Source organism: Hirundo rustica, chromosome W (genome assembly GCF_015227805.2).
Source record: "Hirundo rustica isolate bHirRus1 chromosome W, bHirRus1.pri.v3, whole genome shotgun sequence".
Taxonomy (NCBI): domain Eukaryota; kingdom Metazoa; phylum Chordata; class Aves; order Passeriformes; family Hirundinidae; genus Hirundo; species Hirundo rustica.
In genome coordinates this window covers 592907-611034 of record NC_053487.1, presented here as the reverse complement: position 1 = coordinate 611034, position 18128 = coordinate 592907, and the positions used below count along the sequence as shown (strand labels likewise).

General features: G+C 37.6%; 1 protein-coding gene across 1 annotated transcript in view; it reads right to left on the bottom strand.

The window, feature by feature from the left end:
• Positions 1-18128, bottom strand: part of LOC120764944 (ras GTPase-activating protein 1-like) — a 133283-nt gene that overhangs the window by 47802 nt on the left and 67353 nt on the right. The window contains exons 12-19 of the mRNA XM_040089119.2: positions 17809-17896; positions 15588-15665; positions 12923-13080; positions 12562-12638; positions 6334-6506; positions 6022-6181; positions 5704-5846; positions 4849-4964 (exon numbers count right to left, since the gene is read on the bottom strand). Of these exons, the coding sequence (XP_039945053.1) occupies positions 4849-4964; positions 5704-5846; positions 6022-6181; positions 6334-6506; positions 12562-12638; positions 12923-13080; positions 15588-15665; positions 17809-17896 (993 nt within the window). The remainder of the gene's footprint in view (positions 1-4848; positions 4965-5703; positions 5847-6021; positions 6182-6333; positions 6507-12561; positions 12639-12922; positions 13081-15587; positions 15666-17808; positions 17897-18128) is intronic.

The window sequence follows — 18128 nt, the reverse complement described above, 5'->3', positions numbered from 1 at the left end:
CGGAAGAATATCCCTGCTGCCAGGAAGATGGTTTACCCCGCCGCTGGTGGCAACCCAACGGGCGAAGGGTTGAGCAGAGGGATAGGCCCATGGGTAACCCTGGTGATCCTGAGTCTAGCCATGTACCCCACGAATGGCCTCCACAACCCCCAAGAGAGAATGGGGGAGGGAACTAATCCCTCCAAGGTTCCTTCAAACTTTACCAGGAACGGAGTTTTGGAATCCAGGGTACGAGTAGACTGGTTTACACTAAAAAGGGGGGAGAATCACAAATGGAATGAAGGGGTCAAATTGAAGAGATCCAATCACCCGATGGCAATATCTAGGAGGAGAAGGGAGGTAAGCAGTCTTCCTCTGATCTCCACCTGCAAGGAATGTAACAAGACTGTCTGGATTGGAGGAAAAAGAGAAAGTACTTTTGTAGGATATTTACAAGTTAACCCCTTATGTTATGATAAGAAGAAACTGAAAATGTGTGCCCTGGATGGGAAAACATATTGGGTGGGACAAAATGAGAAATTACAAACAGCTGCTTTAGCCAGTGGACCTATATTACTCGATATGTTGGGTGAAAATGATGAAAGGGTTTGTTTAAGGATGGACAAGGTTTTCTGTTTTTCTAAAGATGAGGAAGGGTTAGACCCAGAGAACAAGATACAGAAGGTAACCTTAGAATTTAAACGACAGGAATTAGCGGCTAAGAAAAAGAGAATGGAGCAGGAAAGAATGAGGACACTAAGTGAGCAATATGAACAATTAGAAAAACAATCTAATGATTGGAGCCTGGCTGCCTCCAGCAAAAACCTTTTCCTGGATTTGGTGCAAGAAATTGCTACCGAATTAGGGCTAACTAATTGTTGGATCTGTGGAGGATTGAGATCCGCAGAAAGATGGCCCTGGAAAGGTGAGAGTTTAACCCCTGAACAATTGCTAAAATGGGATAACAAAATCTTAAACACTTTGACCCGACCAGGAGGATGGACTCTAGACGAACGAGTAATAGGGACAATCTGTATAAGCAGAGAAAGAAATGTTTACAATGATGTAGTGGGATACACTCCTTGTCTATCCACTCTAGCCGTAAATTCCAACAATAAATCCAAGATATGGCAACCAGAACCCCCTAATGGGTACTGGGGAAAGGAAAAGGAAGAGAAATGTAGTTGGGTAGAGGAAATTGAACTCTGTTGGCATGAACTAGCTAACGCTAACCCTTACTACTCCCTAACTGAGTTGGTAGAATTTTGGGAAAAGCCTGAAAATATAAATATTAAATGGAAAGCACCCAGCAGAATTTATTGGATTTGTGGGAAAAAAGCATATAGTGAGCTACCCCGGAGATGGAAGGGGTCTTGTACCCTAGGTATGATTAGACCCTCTTTCTTTACACTCCCCAGAACTGGCAGCAATTTACTAGGGGCTCCTTTGTATGAGACCCTCAGCAGGAGAAAGCGAGAGGTAAAGAAGGAACTTCCACAAGTGGGAGGGAATCAGAAATGGGGAGAGGAAGAATGGCCTGCAGAGCGCATTATAGAATACTATGGTCCCGCCACATGGGCACAAGATGGGAGCTGGGGATACAGAACCCCAGTATACTTGTTGAACCGACTAATTAGGTTACAAGCTGTAGTAGAAATAGTGTCTAATCATACCTCAGACGCCTTGGAATTGTTGGCCAGACAGCACTCACAGATGAGAGCTTTCGTGTACCAAAATAGAATAGCTTTAGACTATTTATTAGCAGAAGAAGGGGGCGTTTGTGGAAAATTTGATGACTCAAGAGTGTTGTATCGAAATAAATGATTATGGAGAAACTATCAGAGATTTGGCTGCAGAAATCAAAAAGGTGGCACATGTCCCATTGCAAAAATGGAATTCAATACTCAAAGCATCATGGTGGGATCAAATATTTGGAGCAGGAGATTGGTGGAAAAAGGTGGGATTCTTTATCCTGTGCTCTGTAGCTGGATTAGTATTCTTGCCCTGCCTAATACCCTGCCTAATAAGACTAATTCACACAGTAGTCCAGGGAATGCAAGTAGCAGCCCTTCCTATGGACCCTGAATTAGCCTCAGGTGGGTTAGCCAAGAACAAAGCTACCTCAAAAATTATGAACCTAACTGAGGAAAAGAGTACTGCTGCCCAGGTGTTAGAAAGATTTGAAGCCCAAATACAGGAGGGAAACATGGAAAGAACATATTGGAGTAAAACAACAGGGGAAATGTTAACAGAATAATGGTTAAGAGGCTTTTTTATCTGGACAGAGAAAAAAGACTATAACTGGAACACGAATTAAATTGGTGAATTTGGAAGAGGGGGGATTGTGATATATGTGCTAAAGTTAATTCGTGTTATCAAATTATAAAGGGTAAATGTTCACTGTATAAATATGAGTGTTAAAGATTTGTTCAAACTAATATGGGTAAAAGTAAAATGGAAAAACCAAATTAAAAGAATTTCCTCAACTCGGGAAGCACGGGAGGGACACGAGGAAAGTATGATTGGAATTACCAGAAAGGGGGCCTAGAAACTATCGCTGCCGGGAATCCCTGAAAGGATACAAAGGACAACGGAAAACGGAGATACAAGTCCGGAGACCGAGATGATCACTTCAGATGGATATCTCTACTCGTCTCTGTTGAAAATTAACATATCCACGACACACCCGGGCCCAACCATCAGCTGCATTGTTCCACCCTACCGGTCCATTCAAACTCCCGATACCGGGACTTGCATGATTAATGAAGACACCTCGGAGGGAAGACCGTCGGAATCCCGGACTTCACTCCACGATCCAGTGTATAAAAAGGGGCGGCTGGAGACCGAAGTTGTGAACTTGGGGGGGTAACAGACTGGCAGAGTCTGTTATCCGTGTTCACCCAGCGGCGATCCCGGGCTCGACGCTGTCCTTTTAATTGTGGCTTTCTGAGACTGATATTTTGTCTCACAATAAAATTCTAAATTTCTGATAAATCGAATCTGGTCGATTTTATTTATAACACCTCCCTACTCATCTTTTTTCAGAGGTGGAAGGAACAGCAGACAGCAGCTGAATAACAAAAAGGAGGACAAAAAACCCCAAAAACCTCTACACTGAAAATACTGTTTAACAACAGCCAAAATACCAGCATGTTAACAGCGCTGTTTTAGTCACAAATCCAAAACACAGCACCATTCCAGCTACTATGAAGAAAATTAATTCCATCCCAGACAAAACCAGTGCACAATGCAAAATTTATCCTTTTTTATATTAAAAGCTAACAATAAAAAAGTGAAAGAAAACTGTTAGTGCTACACACTTTTTATTCAGTGGTTTCAGGCTAAAGAAGTTATTTTATCTTTTTTTTTTAAAAAAGGAAAAGAATAACCTGTGCATTTCTCTAATACCCTAATAGATAGAAGTAATCAAAGCAGGGTGTCATTCTACTGCCACCCATTTGTATTGTTAATGCTTTTAATAATTTCATCACTTTCAGAGTAGAAAGACTGGAAAGAATTGGCAACTGACTTAAATATATACAATTGTCTGCTAACTAGCACTGTCCCCTAGCTCTTTGTAGAAACAATATATCATTTTTTTTTTCTTCTTCTTTCCCTCACCCCTTGGAGTCTGTTTTGCCCTGTGACAGTAATTGGAGAGTGATCTCTCAGTGGTCCTTATCTCAACCTTTTGTTATGTTTTCTCTCCCCTGTCCAACTAAGGAAGAGGAATGACAGAGTGGCTTGGTGGGTACCTGGCATCCAGCCAAGGTACACTCACCACATTTGGAAAAAAGCACGATTCATATATTGGGTTGTTTTTTTTTTTCTGTACATACAACAGCCTGTCTTGGTTTAAAAGACAAATGTCTGCCAAGGAAGGCAAGAACCTTCCTAGAATGGAAAAGAATACCCTTCCCTCCAATTTATTATAACTCCAAAAATTATGGGGCTTTCAGGGAAATAAAAGGAGGAAAAAGAATAACAGTTCTTTACTAGAATATACATTAAAACAAAAAAAAAAACCAAAAAAAAAAAAAACCCAAAAACAACAGACCAAACAACAACACAATAACATAAGTTTCCCACACACCAAGCACTAGGACTCCCCTTTGGTGTAGTTACGACCACAACCAGCAGGGGGCGGTGGCAGCGCCAGTGAGGTGAAAACTGCAGTGATTCACTTGCAGCCGACAGGGGGCGCTAGCGGGCTCTGTCGAGGCAGAAAAAGGGTGCAAGGCTTGTGCCAGCTGGTGCCAGGAAGGAAGGAAGTAAATTGCTCCTTTTGCAAACTCACAGTCAGCATTCAATCTCAGCACTGCCAAGTAGCAGCCAGCAGAAGCAGGGTAAAACAGGCAGATTCGGTCGTAGTCTGAATTGCAGCATAGCAAAAGTCCCTGAGACAAATGCACAATTCCCACAGCATGCAACCACTCTCTCCCATCCCACACGGGAAGGAAGGTAGGCAGCCCCTATCCCCCAGCAAGTCTCAGGCCAGCCCCAACACCTCTCATAGCAATTTCTATGCTGCAATTTCTAAAAAAAACACCCTAGTGGGAGAGCCAACCCCCCCACCCAAAACTCCCCAAAGACTTCACTGGAATGCCAGGGTCATCAGCCACTCTTTTGTTAACTCAGTCACCTTCTATTCATCCCCCAGGTGCCACCCCCTTCTTCTCCCAGGGTCTTTTTCAGATGACAGATGGGAAGAAATTCCCTGAAAGACCTAAGCCACAACACAGCCCTAAAGAATTTAGTCTTAATACTGATTAGTATAAGATAAACCAATAAAACACTAGTTTATGGTGCAATGTAAACCACAAACAGGAATTTTCAAGTACAAATTTGAACAGAAGAGTGCAAACTTACGGAGGCAGTATCTCTGCAGCCATGAATATTTTCTCCACCAATTCTGAAAGTATACTGAGTAGATGTGCCAAATTAGTGTTTACATCTTCATTTTTGTCTAACTTCGAAGGATTTAACTAAAACCAAAAGGGAAGAAGACATAAGTTTTGTCTCTTGAATAGAACTACATATATAATTTGATAATATTTCACACTGAATAGTATTTCAAAATAAATATTCTACTGCTGTACAAATCTCATACTTGTACAGAACTTACAAATCTGTTTCAAGGGCTATCCAGAAAACTAATGTGAAAAAGCAAAGTTTTTAAGTTCTAGTGCACTACTGTGCTTTTAACAGCACATTTAACACTATCCGTAAGTACCTACCTTTTTCTAACTGTGTATATTTTCATCTTTTAATCCAGTATTCTGAGGACACAGCCCTCCCCTTTCCATAATCAAGTGAAACGGAAGTTAGAAGAGTTGTTTTAGAAATAAAGATAGGATCTAACACAAGCAGTTAAGGTAAGGGAGTTTAAAAATGAAACTTAGTTCAGACATTGACTTCTAGCATATCTGGAGCTTAAAACAAGTTTTTTAAGGTAGGCCATTCAGTAACTGCTACAACAGAACATACAACTGCTATAAATATAAAATAAATACATAATTTAAAGAAATTTGAGTTTAAAAGCTTATTTAAAAGTGATGCTATGAACATTGTCCAAGCTCATATTTAGAAAAAAACCTCATAATCAGTTCAGAGCCGGTACTGAAATTATTTCTGAAGGATTAATAAATGCTTCTAAAGCAAATAACCAGTAGATCATCATTTCAATAAATCAAAATTTGAAAAAAACATAGTTCAAGTTATCACCTCACAGGACTGCTTGCTCTCCATTATCTTTAATATACTGTCTTTTAGTGCATGATGAACAAAACGTGTTGCTGTGGCTTTCATATATTGCTCCATAAGTGTACTTGCTAAAGTGGTGGCACGAAACAAAGTAGTAGCTTCATCTGAAAAAAATAAAGTGTAAAGTTGGGAAAATGAGATAACAAAAAGCAGAGGAGAAAAAGAAGCTGTGTTCACAGTTTGATATATGATGCAATAAAGAAAGGAGACAGAAATTAAGACATAGGAGTCATTCCCTCCCCAGAGTTTCAGCTAATGTTAATGTAATTAGTACAGTACCTTCCATGCTTATTTCCCTGTCATTTAGTGTTCGTAACAATAGTGACTCAAGCTTTTCATGAAGAAATATCTTCAATAAAATGCCAGCCAACAGTGTTCTATCCTGGCCACAAACATGTGATAAGGCATAGACTACATGCATCTCTTTCTGGAGTATGAGCTGAAAGAAAACCAGCAGTGTTTAGAAATTTGTGCTAAAATAACAGTTGCCACAAATACAACTCAGGAACATCTGTAAGTGTTACTGAAATTTCTCTCAAACAACAGATAAAGTGAATTTTGACAGAAAAAATGAGGAAACAAACTTAATACCTCTTTAAACTCACTGTACTCCTCTTCTGGCATGATCTTCTCCATAGAATATCGTGCTCGAACACGCAAAGATCCTGGCTCAATACCTTTCAGTGGTATATGGGAACTGAGTTGAAACCACTCGTCTGTTGCATGTCCTTTCTGTAATCGGCTTAATTGGCAACGCATAAACACTTTAAGAAAAAAAGCATTGTTAAATAAGTTATCTCCACTAGCACTGAATAAAAAAAGATTTTTTTTTAGCACATCACCTTGCTTCAGCAAAAGAGTATTAATAAAAATGATCAAAATTTGTCATCAAGTATATGGACAGATTATCTTTAAATGATTTAACAGACTCCTGGAAACCGAAGTTGAAATATAAAGCATGCTGTAAATAATGTATTCCCAGAGACATTTAAAAAGTTTTCTTTCTAGTGCCCAAACAGGGGAAAAAGCCCCTCTGCTCCCTCAGCTACCTATCAAACCTAGGCAGCAATCAGAAAATTAAAACAGGTAAAATTATTAGAATTCACTGTCCTCTTCTGAAGCCCTGGGCTCATACCTCTATCAGATCTGTTCTTGAACCTCTTTCTTACCATTTTTAGTATTTAATTTTAGATTTACTACATCTTTCTCAAATGTTGTTGGATGTATTTCTTTAATACTTTGAAACTCCCAAGATTAAGGATGTAACATTTTATGCAAAACATATAAAAAGTCCTTCCCCAGACAGGTTACTGCCCAAATAATGACAAGTCAACCACATATGACAAAAACATTAATTCATTTTTTTTTTTTTTGGTGGTGTTGGTACCTTAAAATTACTAAGTAATGACCTGCACCAGCCTATTCAACCATAATTGAAAGTCTGATCTGACAGCTGACTAGTAAGCTGCAGTAGTCAGACCACTGACCATTCCAAATTAAGCACAAGCACTTCTGAACAGTCTGGAACTTCTAAGCAACCACTCTTTTTCTGCATCTCTTGATGAAATCTACTTTTAATCAAGTCCCTCACAATTAAACAAAACAACTCCCCAAACCAAAAAAACCCAATCATCCCCCCCAAAATCAAAACAATCAAAACCACTATCACACGCTTCTTTTTCACTTTTCTGCAAAACCTTTGAACAGTTCTAGCAGACTTTCCAGTGCCCCAATTCTGCAGTATGTTGGGTCAGCATTTGCATAATCAGATAATGGAACAGAATGACATCATATTTCTAATATAGATCTAATATCTCATATTCTTTGGAGTTGATGAATTGATAAGGTAACACATTTAAGTCAGGTAGTGGATAAACCAATTCATCATCTTCTGCTTATCACAAGTGTGAACTGGACTGTCTTTACACCAGATAATCAATTGACTTTCCCAAAATATTTCTTCTGAGCAAAGCTCTCACATCTTCAACTGAGTAAGGTGCTTTCTTCTTGTTTTGCTTGTGCATATAAGGCATGTATCTCATTGACAGGAACAGTGAGATACAGGATTCAGAATAACCTGATTGAAAGGAATGAGGGATTTGTCTTTACAAACAAACAGTGGGTCTGATAGTAGATAAAACTAGATACTGAGAGATAAAAGAAACAATGGGAAGGATTCCACTGATTGATAAATTAAATGAGAGAGATTTGTCTTTACAAACAAACTGTAGGTCTGCTGATAAATAAAACTGGATACTGAAAGATTAAAGAAACAATGGGAAGAACCATAAATTCCATAGGAATTCCACTGATTGACACAAGGAAAAGAAAAAAAAGGGGGGTACACATTAAAAGGGGGTCTTAGGTATTAGGTGTTTTGGGATGTCTGTACCTCTCAAGTACCTCAGTCAAAGGGGAAAGAGAGAGGGAAATGCGACCAAGAAATTAGGATAAAAAAGAGGCTGCGTCCTGTAAAAATTTGAGAGACCCCATGGGAAATGCCCATGACCTCTTCCTTTATCTGAATAAAGTTACAGGACTTCTCTTGTCTCCTTTTTGGACATAAACCTCCGGTGTTTGCAGATTATTTTCCTGTCACTGATGATTTAATTTTTCCCATGGTTATACAGTAGCACTCTCTAGTGATAATATAAATATTATAATCTTATTTTGATCTTAAAAATTGAAACAGAAACATCAACATATGGACTGCAGAATACTTGTTATCATTTATATTCAAAAACTTTAAGGAACACTTTCTGCTACTTAGAAAAGTATATTGAACTATTAGGCTATGTTCAATAAGAGACTGCCATTAGTTGAGAATTTAAAGATATTTATATTTTGCAGTCTAGCACATTAAGATAGAATAACAAATATACAGAAAAAAACCCCAAAAGTTGATCCATTCTTTACAAGCACAGTCAAAAACTATACACAACAACCGTGAACCAAGAATATTTTACGTGATGAACATTAGCAAAAATAAAAGGTAAAACTGAGGTTTCTTAATGGTTTGTTTGCAAATTTAACTTAGGGATTAATATTTAGTAACAAGTTTATATTTTGATGATTAATAATTGTAATCTGGAAATCAAACTTAAAGTGGTTAAAACTTAGGGTTTTTTCAGAATGAAAATGAACTTAAGTTTACAGTGAAGCCTTTGTTGAACCCAACCAGAACCAACCAAACCAACCCCCTAAAACCACTTACTGGTTCAGAAGAAAAGCTTATCTAAATGTTGACAAAGTATAAATTGCTCAATAAAGGACATATTAAATGCTGGCTTTCTCACCCACAGCTTACTCATATGTTAGCACAATCCATTTACAAGGCAGTGAGGAGCTGTTAAGGACTCGAGCCTCTTACACTAAGTTCTTCAAAGAAGGGGCTGCCAACGTCTTATTTTTGGTACCTAGTGTTGGTAGACAATATGCTGTTACTACCATTAACAAGTACCTGATAGGCTCCATAGTTTCTCCCCCTTGTTCAAAGTCCACCCATGTAAATGTAAGAGTGCTTACATACACTACTGAATATGTTTAGCACGTATTTCATGAAGAATATGAGAGGGAAGGAGCCAAGTATATAACCTGCCATAGTAGGCTTATTTCCCCGTGCCACAGAAGTGATACATGTATATCACAGTGACTTTTTTTGTCCTCTAGCTCCATATTCTCAAATAACTTCAAAACCAAGAAAGTCAACTGCATCCTGGGCTGCACCAAAAGTATCGTAGGCAGCAGGTCAAGGGAGGTGATTCTCCCACTCTGCTCTCATGAGACTCCACACAAAGTACTGTGTTCAGCTCTGGGGCCCCAAGCATAAGAAGGAAGTGAATCTGCTTGAGTGAGTCCAAAGGAGGGCCACCAAGATGATCAGGGGGCTGGAGCAGCTCCTCTATGAGGAAAGGTTGAGAGAGTTGGAGTTGCTTAACCTAGAGAAGGCTGTGGAAAGACCTTATAGCAGCCTTCCAGTACTTTAAGCGAGTCTACAGGAATAATGAGAAGGGACTTTATCAGGAATTGTAGTGATAAAACAAGGGGTATTAGCTTTAAACTGAGAGTGGGTTTGGATTAGATATTGGGAATAAATTCTTTACTGTGAGGGTGGTGAGGCACTGGAACAGGTTGCCCAGAGAAGCTGTGGCTGCTCCATCCCTGCAAGTGTTCAAGGCCAGGTTGGGTGGGGCTTGGAGCAAGCTGGTCTAGCAGAAGGTGCCCCTGCCCATGGCAGCAGGTTGGAACGAGATGATCTTTAAAGTCCCAAGCCAAGCCATTCTATGATTCTATGACATAGCCAAAACAGCCAACCCAACCTGACCAAAGGGATATCCCATAATACATGGTGGTGTGCTCAGCAATACTAAGAATACTAAGCTAAGAAAAAGGAGGGGGGGGGGGCATTCATTATTAAGGCATTTGTCTTCCAAAGCAACCACTATGCATACTGAGGCCCTACATCCCAGCAAGTGTCTGGACATCACTTGTTGATGGGAAGTAGAGAATAATTTTTTCCTTTGCTTCCATGTGCAGCCTTTGCTTTTCTTTGTTAAACTGCCTTTATCTTGACCCATGAGCTTTTCATCCTATTTTTTCTCCTCCCGTCCACCTGAGGAGGGGGAGTGAGAGAGCCGCTTGGTGGGCACCTGGCAGCCAGACAAGGTCAACTCACCACAAATATTGAAAAAATACAGCCCTCACATTACTCCTTCTTCAGAGCAATCCACTTTTAAAAGCTGCGGCTACAAAGGAGAAATGTTCAGAAAGGTAATCAACCCCTTATCTTGCTTTTGGAGGTTTGGGCAATATTGCACACAGACAAGTTGGATATGGTCTCTTTTAGGCCAGTTTTTCTCCCCATATACTTCAAATATTTAATAGGGATGGGGATGTAGGCAGAGATGCTTGTTAATTCAAGTTGATATGGTCTAATTCTTATCCCAAAATGAGAGGACAGTTAGGTTTTGCTGTAAGAGTCTACCTAACCATGATCAAAACATTGCCAATCTTCTTGACCTAGGTAAGAACAAGATCTATAACCTTCCACCAGTTGGATACATCTAAAAGTAGCACAATCTCCTTAATGTGGAAAAAGAGAAGGAAACTACAAAAACACTTTAAAAGAAGTTACTGAAGTATCCCATTCATGAATTATCCTTTGAAAGGGTCTTTTACTAACCAAAGCTTTGGTCAAGATAAAGAATTTTCTAGCTCAAATGCATAGAACCATGCAATAACAAGGTCACAACTGCAATCAGAAAGTCCTTTTGTCTGTCAAATGAAATATATCTTTTTTTCCTTCTGCTATGCAGAAAATTTTGTAGTTAAAGGAAAGGACAACAGTTTTGAAATTGAATTAGGTTTGGCAAGAGCATTCAGTCTTCAAAGTAATTTCCCTACAAATCTCTGAGAGGAAAAAAGAAAAATAAATCGACACAGAGGCAAACATAACAGGTCAGTAACACAATACCATGCAAATCAAAACCAACAGCAACAGATTATCAGTACTGTGCTAGGCTTTGGGACAGGTCTGAACACAACGGAAAAGTACTTGGAACAACTGTTGGGCGAGAGGGTGTCTATTCTGCAAGCAACAGAGAGGAAGCAAAGGGATGAAGTTACAAGACAATTACGGTGGGAAACAAAATACCTTGAAAGCCAAAAAATCACATTGTGTGGCTCAGAATTCAAGTGTGGGTTTTTTGGGGAGAGTTCATTTTGGTGGGTTGGGTTTGAGGGGTTTTTTTTAGTTTTGTTTTTTGAAAGCTGATAAGTCTTACTGTCTTGTTAGTAGTTTTCTGGAATAGAAAAATAGAAACAAAACAGCTGAAGAAGCTGTGTAAATAGCAGGAGGAAAAGTACAATCTTGGGAACACAAATGAGATAGAATGGGGGGAAAAAAAAGATGCTACAATGACTGAGGCAAATTTCATTCTACAGACTGTCAAATTGGAGTTTTTAAAATTTATTTTCAAGTGAGGAAAGTACTACTGTTTCTCCCTCTTTCTCACTGGAAGCAACAAAAAACCCTGAGAAGGACAAAAGTACCTCCACACAGTTGAGTGTAAAAAAAAAAATAAAGAAATTAACTTAATGAAACATAACATTTTATGAAGGAGATTAATTCTGACATCTTCTTGTTACCGTGAAACACAAAGAAATTACACGAAGACAAGAGATTTCTGCAGAGGTTCTTCTGATCCAGCTTCCAGCTGAAAGGGTGGAGAGAAGACACCCCTTTGTTTATTCTTTTACTTTTATACATTTGTGGGTCTAGCAGAAGATTGGCTTTTTGGGGTTTCCACCCCTCAGCCTCAGTGGCCAGACGAATTGTCAGTTACAATTGTTTTCAGGTTAGAAATATGCAAACAAAGGACAAAGAATGAAAAACAAAGGATTTGTTTATATTACTTCTGTGGGAAAGGTAGAACTGCTCTAATATTCTACAGTAACTAAAAGATCTGACTCCATTTATGAAAATCAAAAGGCTAATAAAAAACTCAGAAAAACCAGGGTAACATCTTCTCTTTTTTTTTGGTAAATATGGTCACAGCATAACACAATAGGTATACTGGAATAGAGCTAGAAAAGCCATCAGATATATAGTATTGGATTACTGTGCATTTTACTACTAAAAACATGCAAGTTCTTACTGTAAAAACATTAATGTAAAATCAGTAACAGACATCTAAAACATACCAATACATCTGTATGATAGTCACAGAATATACTTAATTCTCTTGTGATGTTTGACAAGAGCAATGAAACTCTATCCATTGTTAAAGTATGTATCATCCTTTACATAAAAATACTTACATATATCTGGATCTTTACTTTTCTTTGTTTTGTTACTAAGACTTATCTCAAATCTATTAATATCAGATGAAAGATCACTAGGGAAAAAGACAAAAAGCCCCAATTAATACTATATTTGGCCAACATTTAAATTTATTATAAAGTTATTTCAATCCTGAGTTATCATGACCAGCCAAAGACAATCAAATTAACAAAGATACTTAGATTCATACACAAAATTCTATCCATGCATTTGTGGATCCTATATAACCATGCATACAGTGTTTTTAAAAAGCAGATACAAAACAGTACAGTGCAAAGAATCTTAAATGCAATGCAACTTTCAAGTGAAATTCAGTAATTCAATAAGAATAAGACTTACTCAAAGACAAATTCTTCTGACCATACAGGGTTCTGACCTTCCCTGATATGTGTTTTTGCTACCTGGACACTGTTCAGGTAGATGTTACAATATGGATTCGTAAAATGTTTTACTGGGAGTGTATGAGCTTCTTCTACATGCAAGATAAGACTGCTGACCTAAAGAAAATACACAAAGTTGATTTATTTATTTAAGAAAGAATAGAATTCTCCCCCTTCTCCCCCCCCATGTGGAGGCTTAATGTTAAGGAATAAATATTAAATACAAAATATAATTTCCTAATAGAAAGAGCAAGGAAGAGGAATAATGAAAGAACCTTTCAAGAGGCACCAAGGACAAAGTAAGAGCAACAACTTGAAAATAAACCTCCAGCACCATAGCTTTACCTCATTTTTTATTTTAAAACCATCACTATAAGATTTGCAATTACTAACTTTTTTACACATGGAAAATTCTGCTGAAGCTAAAGACTTGTATCTTAAGTAAGAACCATGGACAAATCCAAACACAATGCTCCATTTCATGCTTTCCTGACAGATTAGGTTCAGTTGGAGTCAGCAGTGAACCCTGGCAGCCAAGAGGGCAAACCACATCCTGGGGTGCATCAAACATAGCATAACCAGCCAGCCAAAAGGGATGATTATCCTGCTGTATTTAGTATTGGAGCGGCCTCACCTTAAGTAGTGTGTGCAGTTCTGGGCCCCACCATTTAAGAAGGATGTGAAGGTCCTTGAATGTGTCTAGAGAAGGGCAACAAAGCTGGTGAAAGGGCTGGAATGAATGTCCTATGAGGAGCAGCTGTGGACACTGAGTTTGTAGAGTTTGGAGGAGAGGAGGCTGAGGGGTGACCTCATTGTTCTCTATATACAGCTTCCTGAAGAGGGGAAGTGGAGAGGGAGGTGCTGGTCCCTGGTATCCACTGACAGGATGTGTGGGAATGGTTCAAAGCTGCACCAGGGCAGGTTCTGACTTGACATTAGGAAGCATTTCTTTACCCAGAGTGTGGTCAAACAGTGGAACAGGCTTTTCCCAGAGAGGTGGTTGATGTCCCAAACCCATCAGTGTTTAAGAGGTACTTGGATGATGTCCTTACTTAATACTATGCTTTAACTTTTGATCAGCCCTGAATTGATCAGGGTGTTGGACTAGGTGATTGCTGTAGATCCCTTTCAACTGAAATATTCTATTCTATTCTATTCTATTCTATTCTATTCTATTCTATTCAGCAGTAGATTACATAAAATTCTTTTGTTTATCACACTACACTGTTTTCTCCCTGTTATAAGGAAGATATTAGACTGTACCATAGATTCTCAAAATAAGAGCACTTGGAAACTCAATTTCCAAAAAATGAGAAGTGAACACTCTGAACTCATTTACATTAAATACATTTTAAACAGTCTACTATTTTACAAACTTCTGAACTGCATGCAATTTATAGCTTAATCAAATATCTACAGATATCAACTGAAGTCAATTTAGTCAAATATAGGAAATATCACACCTGATCAGGTCAAAATTTCATTTAAATGCAAATATTCAGTACCAGATTTTTCAAAGGACAGATTGAGAAACCCTGAAACTGATATAACTTCTGTAAGGCAGTCATGAAAGTATGATTTTTGATCCTCATACACTTTATCTACCTTGATCATTCATGCTTTTTATAGTTTTCACCTCTCTAAATAGTCCAATACGTCCCACACTTATTTACCTGGAAATTCTTTTACTCATTCCAGCCTATAGTTTTCTCATTTTCTTTATACATTTGATATAAGATAATGAAAACTAACTGTATCCTAAATGAGAATACCATAAATATGAAATAGTATGTATCTTCTATACTATTCCTTCATGCAGCCTAACATTTGCTTTGTGTTTGCAAGTACGGAATTATTTCAGATGATCACTCTGTGAATGCTTCGCTTTTTTGACTCCTCATTTCTTCTGCCACTTCATATATCAATTGACCTAATTTAGTTTACTTCTTCAGAAGTATTCAGTCATCTTTAATGTTGACCACAAAATAACTCTGCATTTCCTAAAAAAACCCCACCCATAAAACATATTCCTTTTCCTATAGACTGGTAAAACAGCTACTTCCAACATTCATGACAAAGATACCAGGGATTCTTGATTCCCGTCATTCTTCAATCATCACTTATATAGTCATTTATGATTATCTGTTGCCTACCTCTGAAAGAAATTCTGGCCACAACAGTACTCTCAAGAAACCAAAAGAATATACACCACAATCACAGTTAAGCATGTATTTGTCACTGAAAAATGAATATATTAGTTATACTATTATTTTGGTTACATGTGACATAAGTCTGTCAAATCTGAACTGTAAGAGTTAAGACAATACAAATGCTGAATTGTTGACACTTTTACTTGAATGTGATCAGAAATTAATACCTAGCAAAACGTCTGCCAATTGCCTAAACACCATTTTGATCTTTGTGTATATAGGTATCATAACAGAATGGAAGTCATTCCCGTTGGTTTAACAAAGGTACTGTATAACTCCAAATAAAAGAAAGCCCATCCAGGATTTACTATTGTTGAAAGGAAAGTTCCGACATATATCATAATTTTGCAACAAGGAGGCAACCTCTCCCCGTCTCCTCCCTCTCCCCTCGCCTCCATATCTATATAGCTTCACCTGACGTAGACGTTTATTTGATGTCCCTGGACTGTTTTTCCTTAAACTGCAAAACATCTGCAGAGCCTTCATCCAGTCCTAAAAGATAAAGGCACAAAACAGTGTAGCTAAAAGTCAGATACAGCTTCTTGCAATAGAACTGACATATCAAAAAGTATATGAAGTTGTTTCTTTAGCTTAAAAAGAACCAACTTGTATACAACTCCGAGTATGAAACTTTGAATAGTAAAGCAAAATTCATATATTTCTCACTAAATCGAAAAAGACATTTGAAAATTTGAGTTTCTCCTTTTAGAAATATCAGGCATTACTAATGGACATACAGTGTGACCGTTATCAATTTTCCAGATTAGTCATACTTAATTAAATAAAAAATGGTATATAAAATGAAGCAAGACTTGATTGCTTCTGAGAAGATAACAGATAAGACAAACTGTTCTGATCATTCTCTCCTCTATTTTTATATGCAATTGTACTTACTCTACGTGCTTCAATCAAAAAACAAAGCAGCATTAACAGAAAAACACTGAAAAGTATAACCTTCACCCCCATTCTCTCTGGTCACAAATAAAGCAGAGTAGATACTTGGGAAGGTGGAAGATATGCTATAGCCTCCTTTCTCATGTTTTCACATCCCACACCATCAAATTTTGTAAGTTCTCATGAAGCACAAAATTTAGGCTTTGACTAACATTCATATAAAGGTGTAGGTCAAAGATCTGCTAGCTACTCTCAAAGTGCAATTTAAAAATTTTTAAAATACAGGTACATTCAATACTGCAGCTATTATCAAGTAAACCACTTTGGGAGTGAAATTTAAGCTTTCCAAACCTTCCACAAAATGAGGAACTGTCAACTATGCATCAAATTTTTATTAGCTTGCTTTCTTATTCAAATAAGAAAAAGCAAATAAAGAACCATAGAACTTACTAAACACTCCAAATTAATCTAAATATTTCCTAGATACAGTCATCTTTATTCTCCCTTTTAACAGGAAAATCTATCCCATTAAACATCACAGTTTACAGCAGCAAGTATGAACAGTGTACCATAGTATGCACAATGACACTAGATATGTCATGAGGCTAATATATGCCATGTATATGAGGCTAACACTACATTACATTGCATTCACTTAATGGTTTGTACAAACCTCAGACAACATGCAATCCATTGGACAATTGCTTTGATATTTACCACATTATATGAAAACCATCAAATTTTCCTTAGTATGACAACAAAACTATTCTTCTGTGAAATGTTACAAAGTACAGACAGCTGTAACTTCTGAGAACACAAGCATCAGTAAAACATCTGACTTACCTGAACCAGAATCATTTTATAAAAGAAATCCCAGTATTCTGTATAAATGCAGTGAACATCTTAAGTGTTAAGCAAATCTAAACCAAAAGCAGATTATACCAAATGTTCAGAAAACAGGACAGAATATTCTGCATGTCCTGACAGGATCTTCTGCCTACTACATATTCTTAAATAAAATCAAATGCATAGCTTGACTTCTGACACAAAATGTCTGTTTCAGAGCTCTGGAATACCAAAACAACTTGATGAATAAGAACATAGTCACATCTTCCATATGCTCTCCTATTAGTGAGTGACTTTTAGAGAATTAAACTCTATTCCTACATTTCTTAATCAGGAAACATTAACTGTTAGAGAGCTAATAACTAAATTATACCAATGTAAAACACAAAACCCCCTTTATTTTGTGCAAGATCAGGGCCTAAGACAGGACAAATAACTGTAAATGGCTCGACAGATTTTGATTGGTGGGCATACCTGCATTAGCATTTTATCTCTTATCAGGAATATGCTCTTGAAGCAAAACTCCCACTTACCATGCTCTGGTTCATTAGTTAGAAGAGTGCTGGAAAGCAAACTTTTTTTTTTTTTGCACTGAACTACCCCAAAATATATTCTCCAGAAATATCTAATGGAAACTCATGAAAGTTCAGTCCATGGGACCAGACTAGAACTTCTCCAAAGTACAATCCCTAAAGCACAGGTAATGTAGGTGCTGGATTATCATAACCAACTATATCCCTTACAGATCTGCTATTATTGCATGGTAATATTTGCTGATGTAGACATAGCCACCATACATTGTACACTTGCTTTCTATTAGAGAAGGATAATATCATTAAACACTAGAAAACAAAAAATTGCTTTTAAAATTATATTTACCAACAAAAGCTCTCACCTGCACTTGTTCTTGAGTTTCTCCTGCAAAGTAAAAGATGTAATGCTCTTCACTGAAGTGCTGAACTACTATCTGAAAACAGTTTGGCCTTAAAATCAAACAAAACAAAAATGTCGGAAAAAAAACCCAACAAGAAATGTCTCTACACACTTCAAAAGTGCATTTTGGTTGGAATGAATGATGCAATTTCAAGAAAACTGTGCTGTAGTTCAACTGTTTTGTTTCAGAATATTTAAGAAACTTGGAACAATTTGTATTGAATATATATGCACACTGACACTTGAGGCAAAATGCATCTGATAGCATTAACAAGTCTTTTA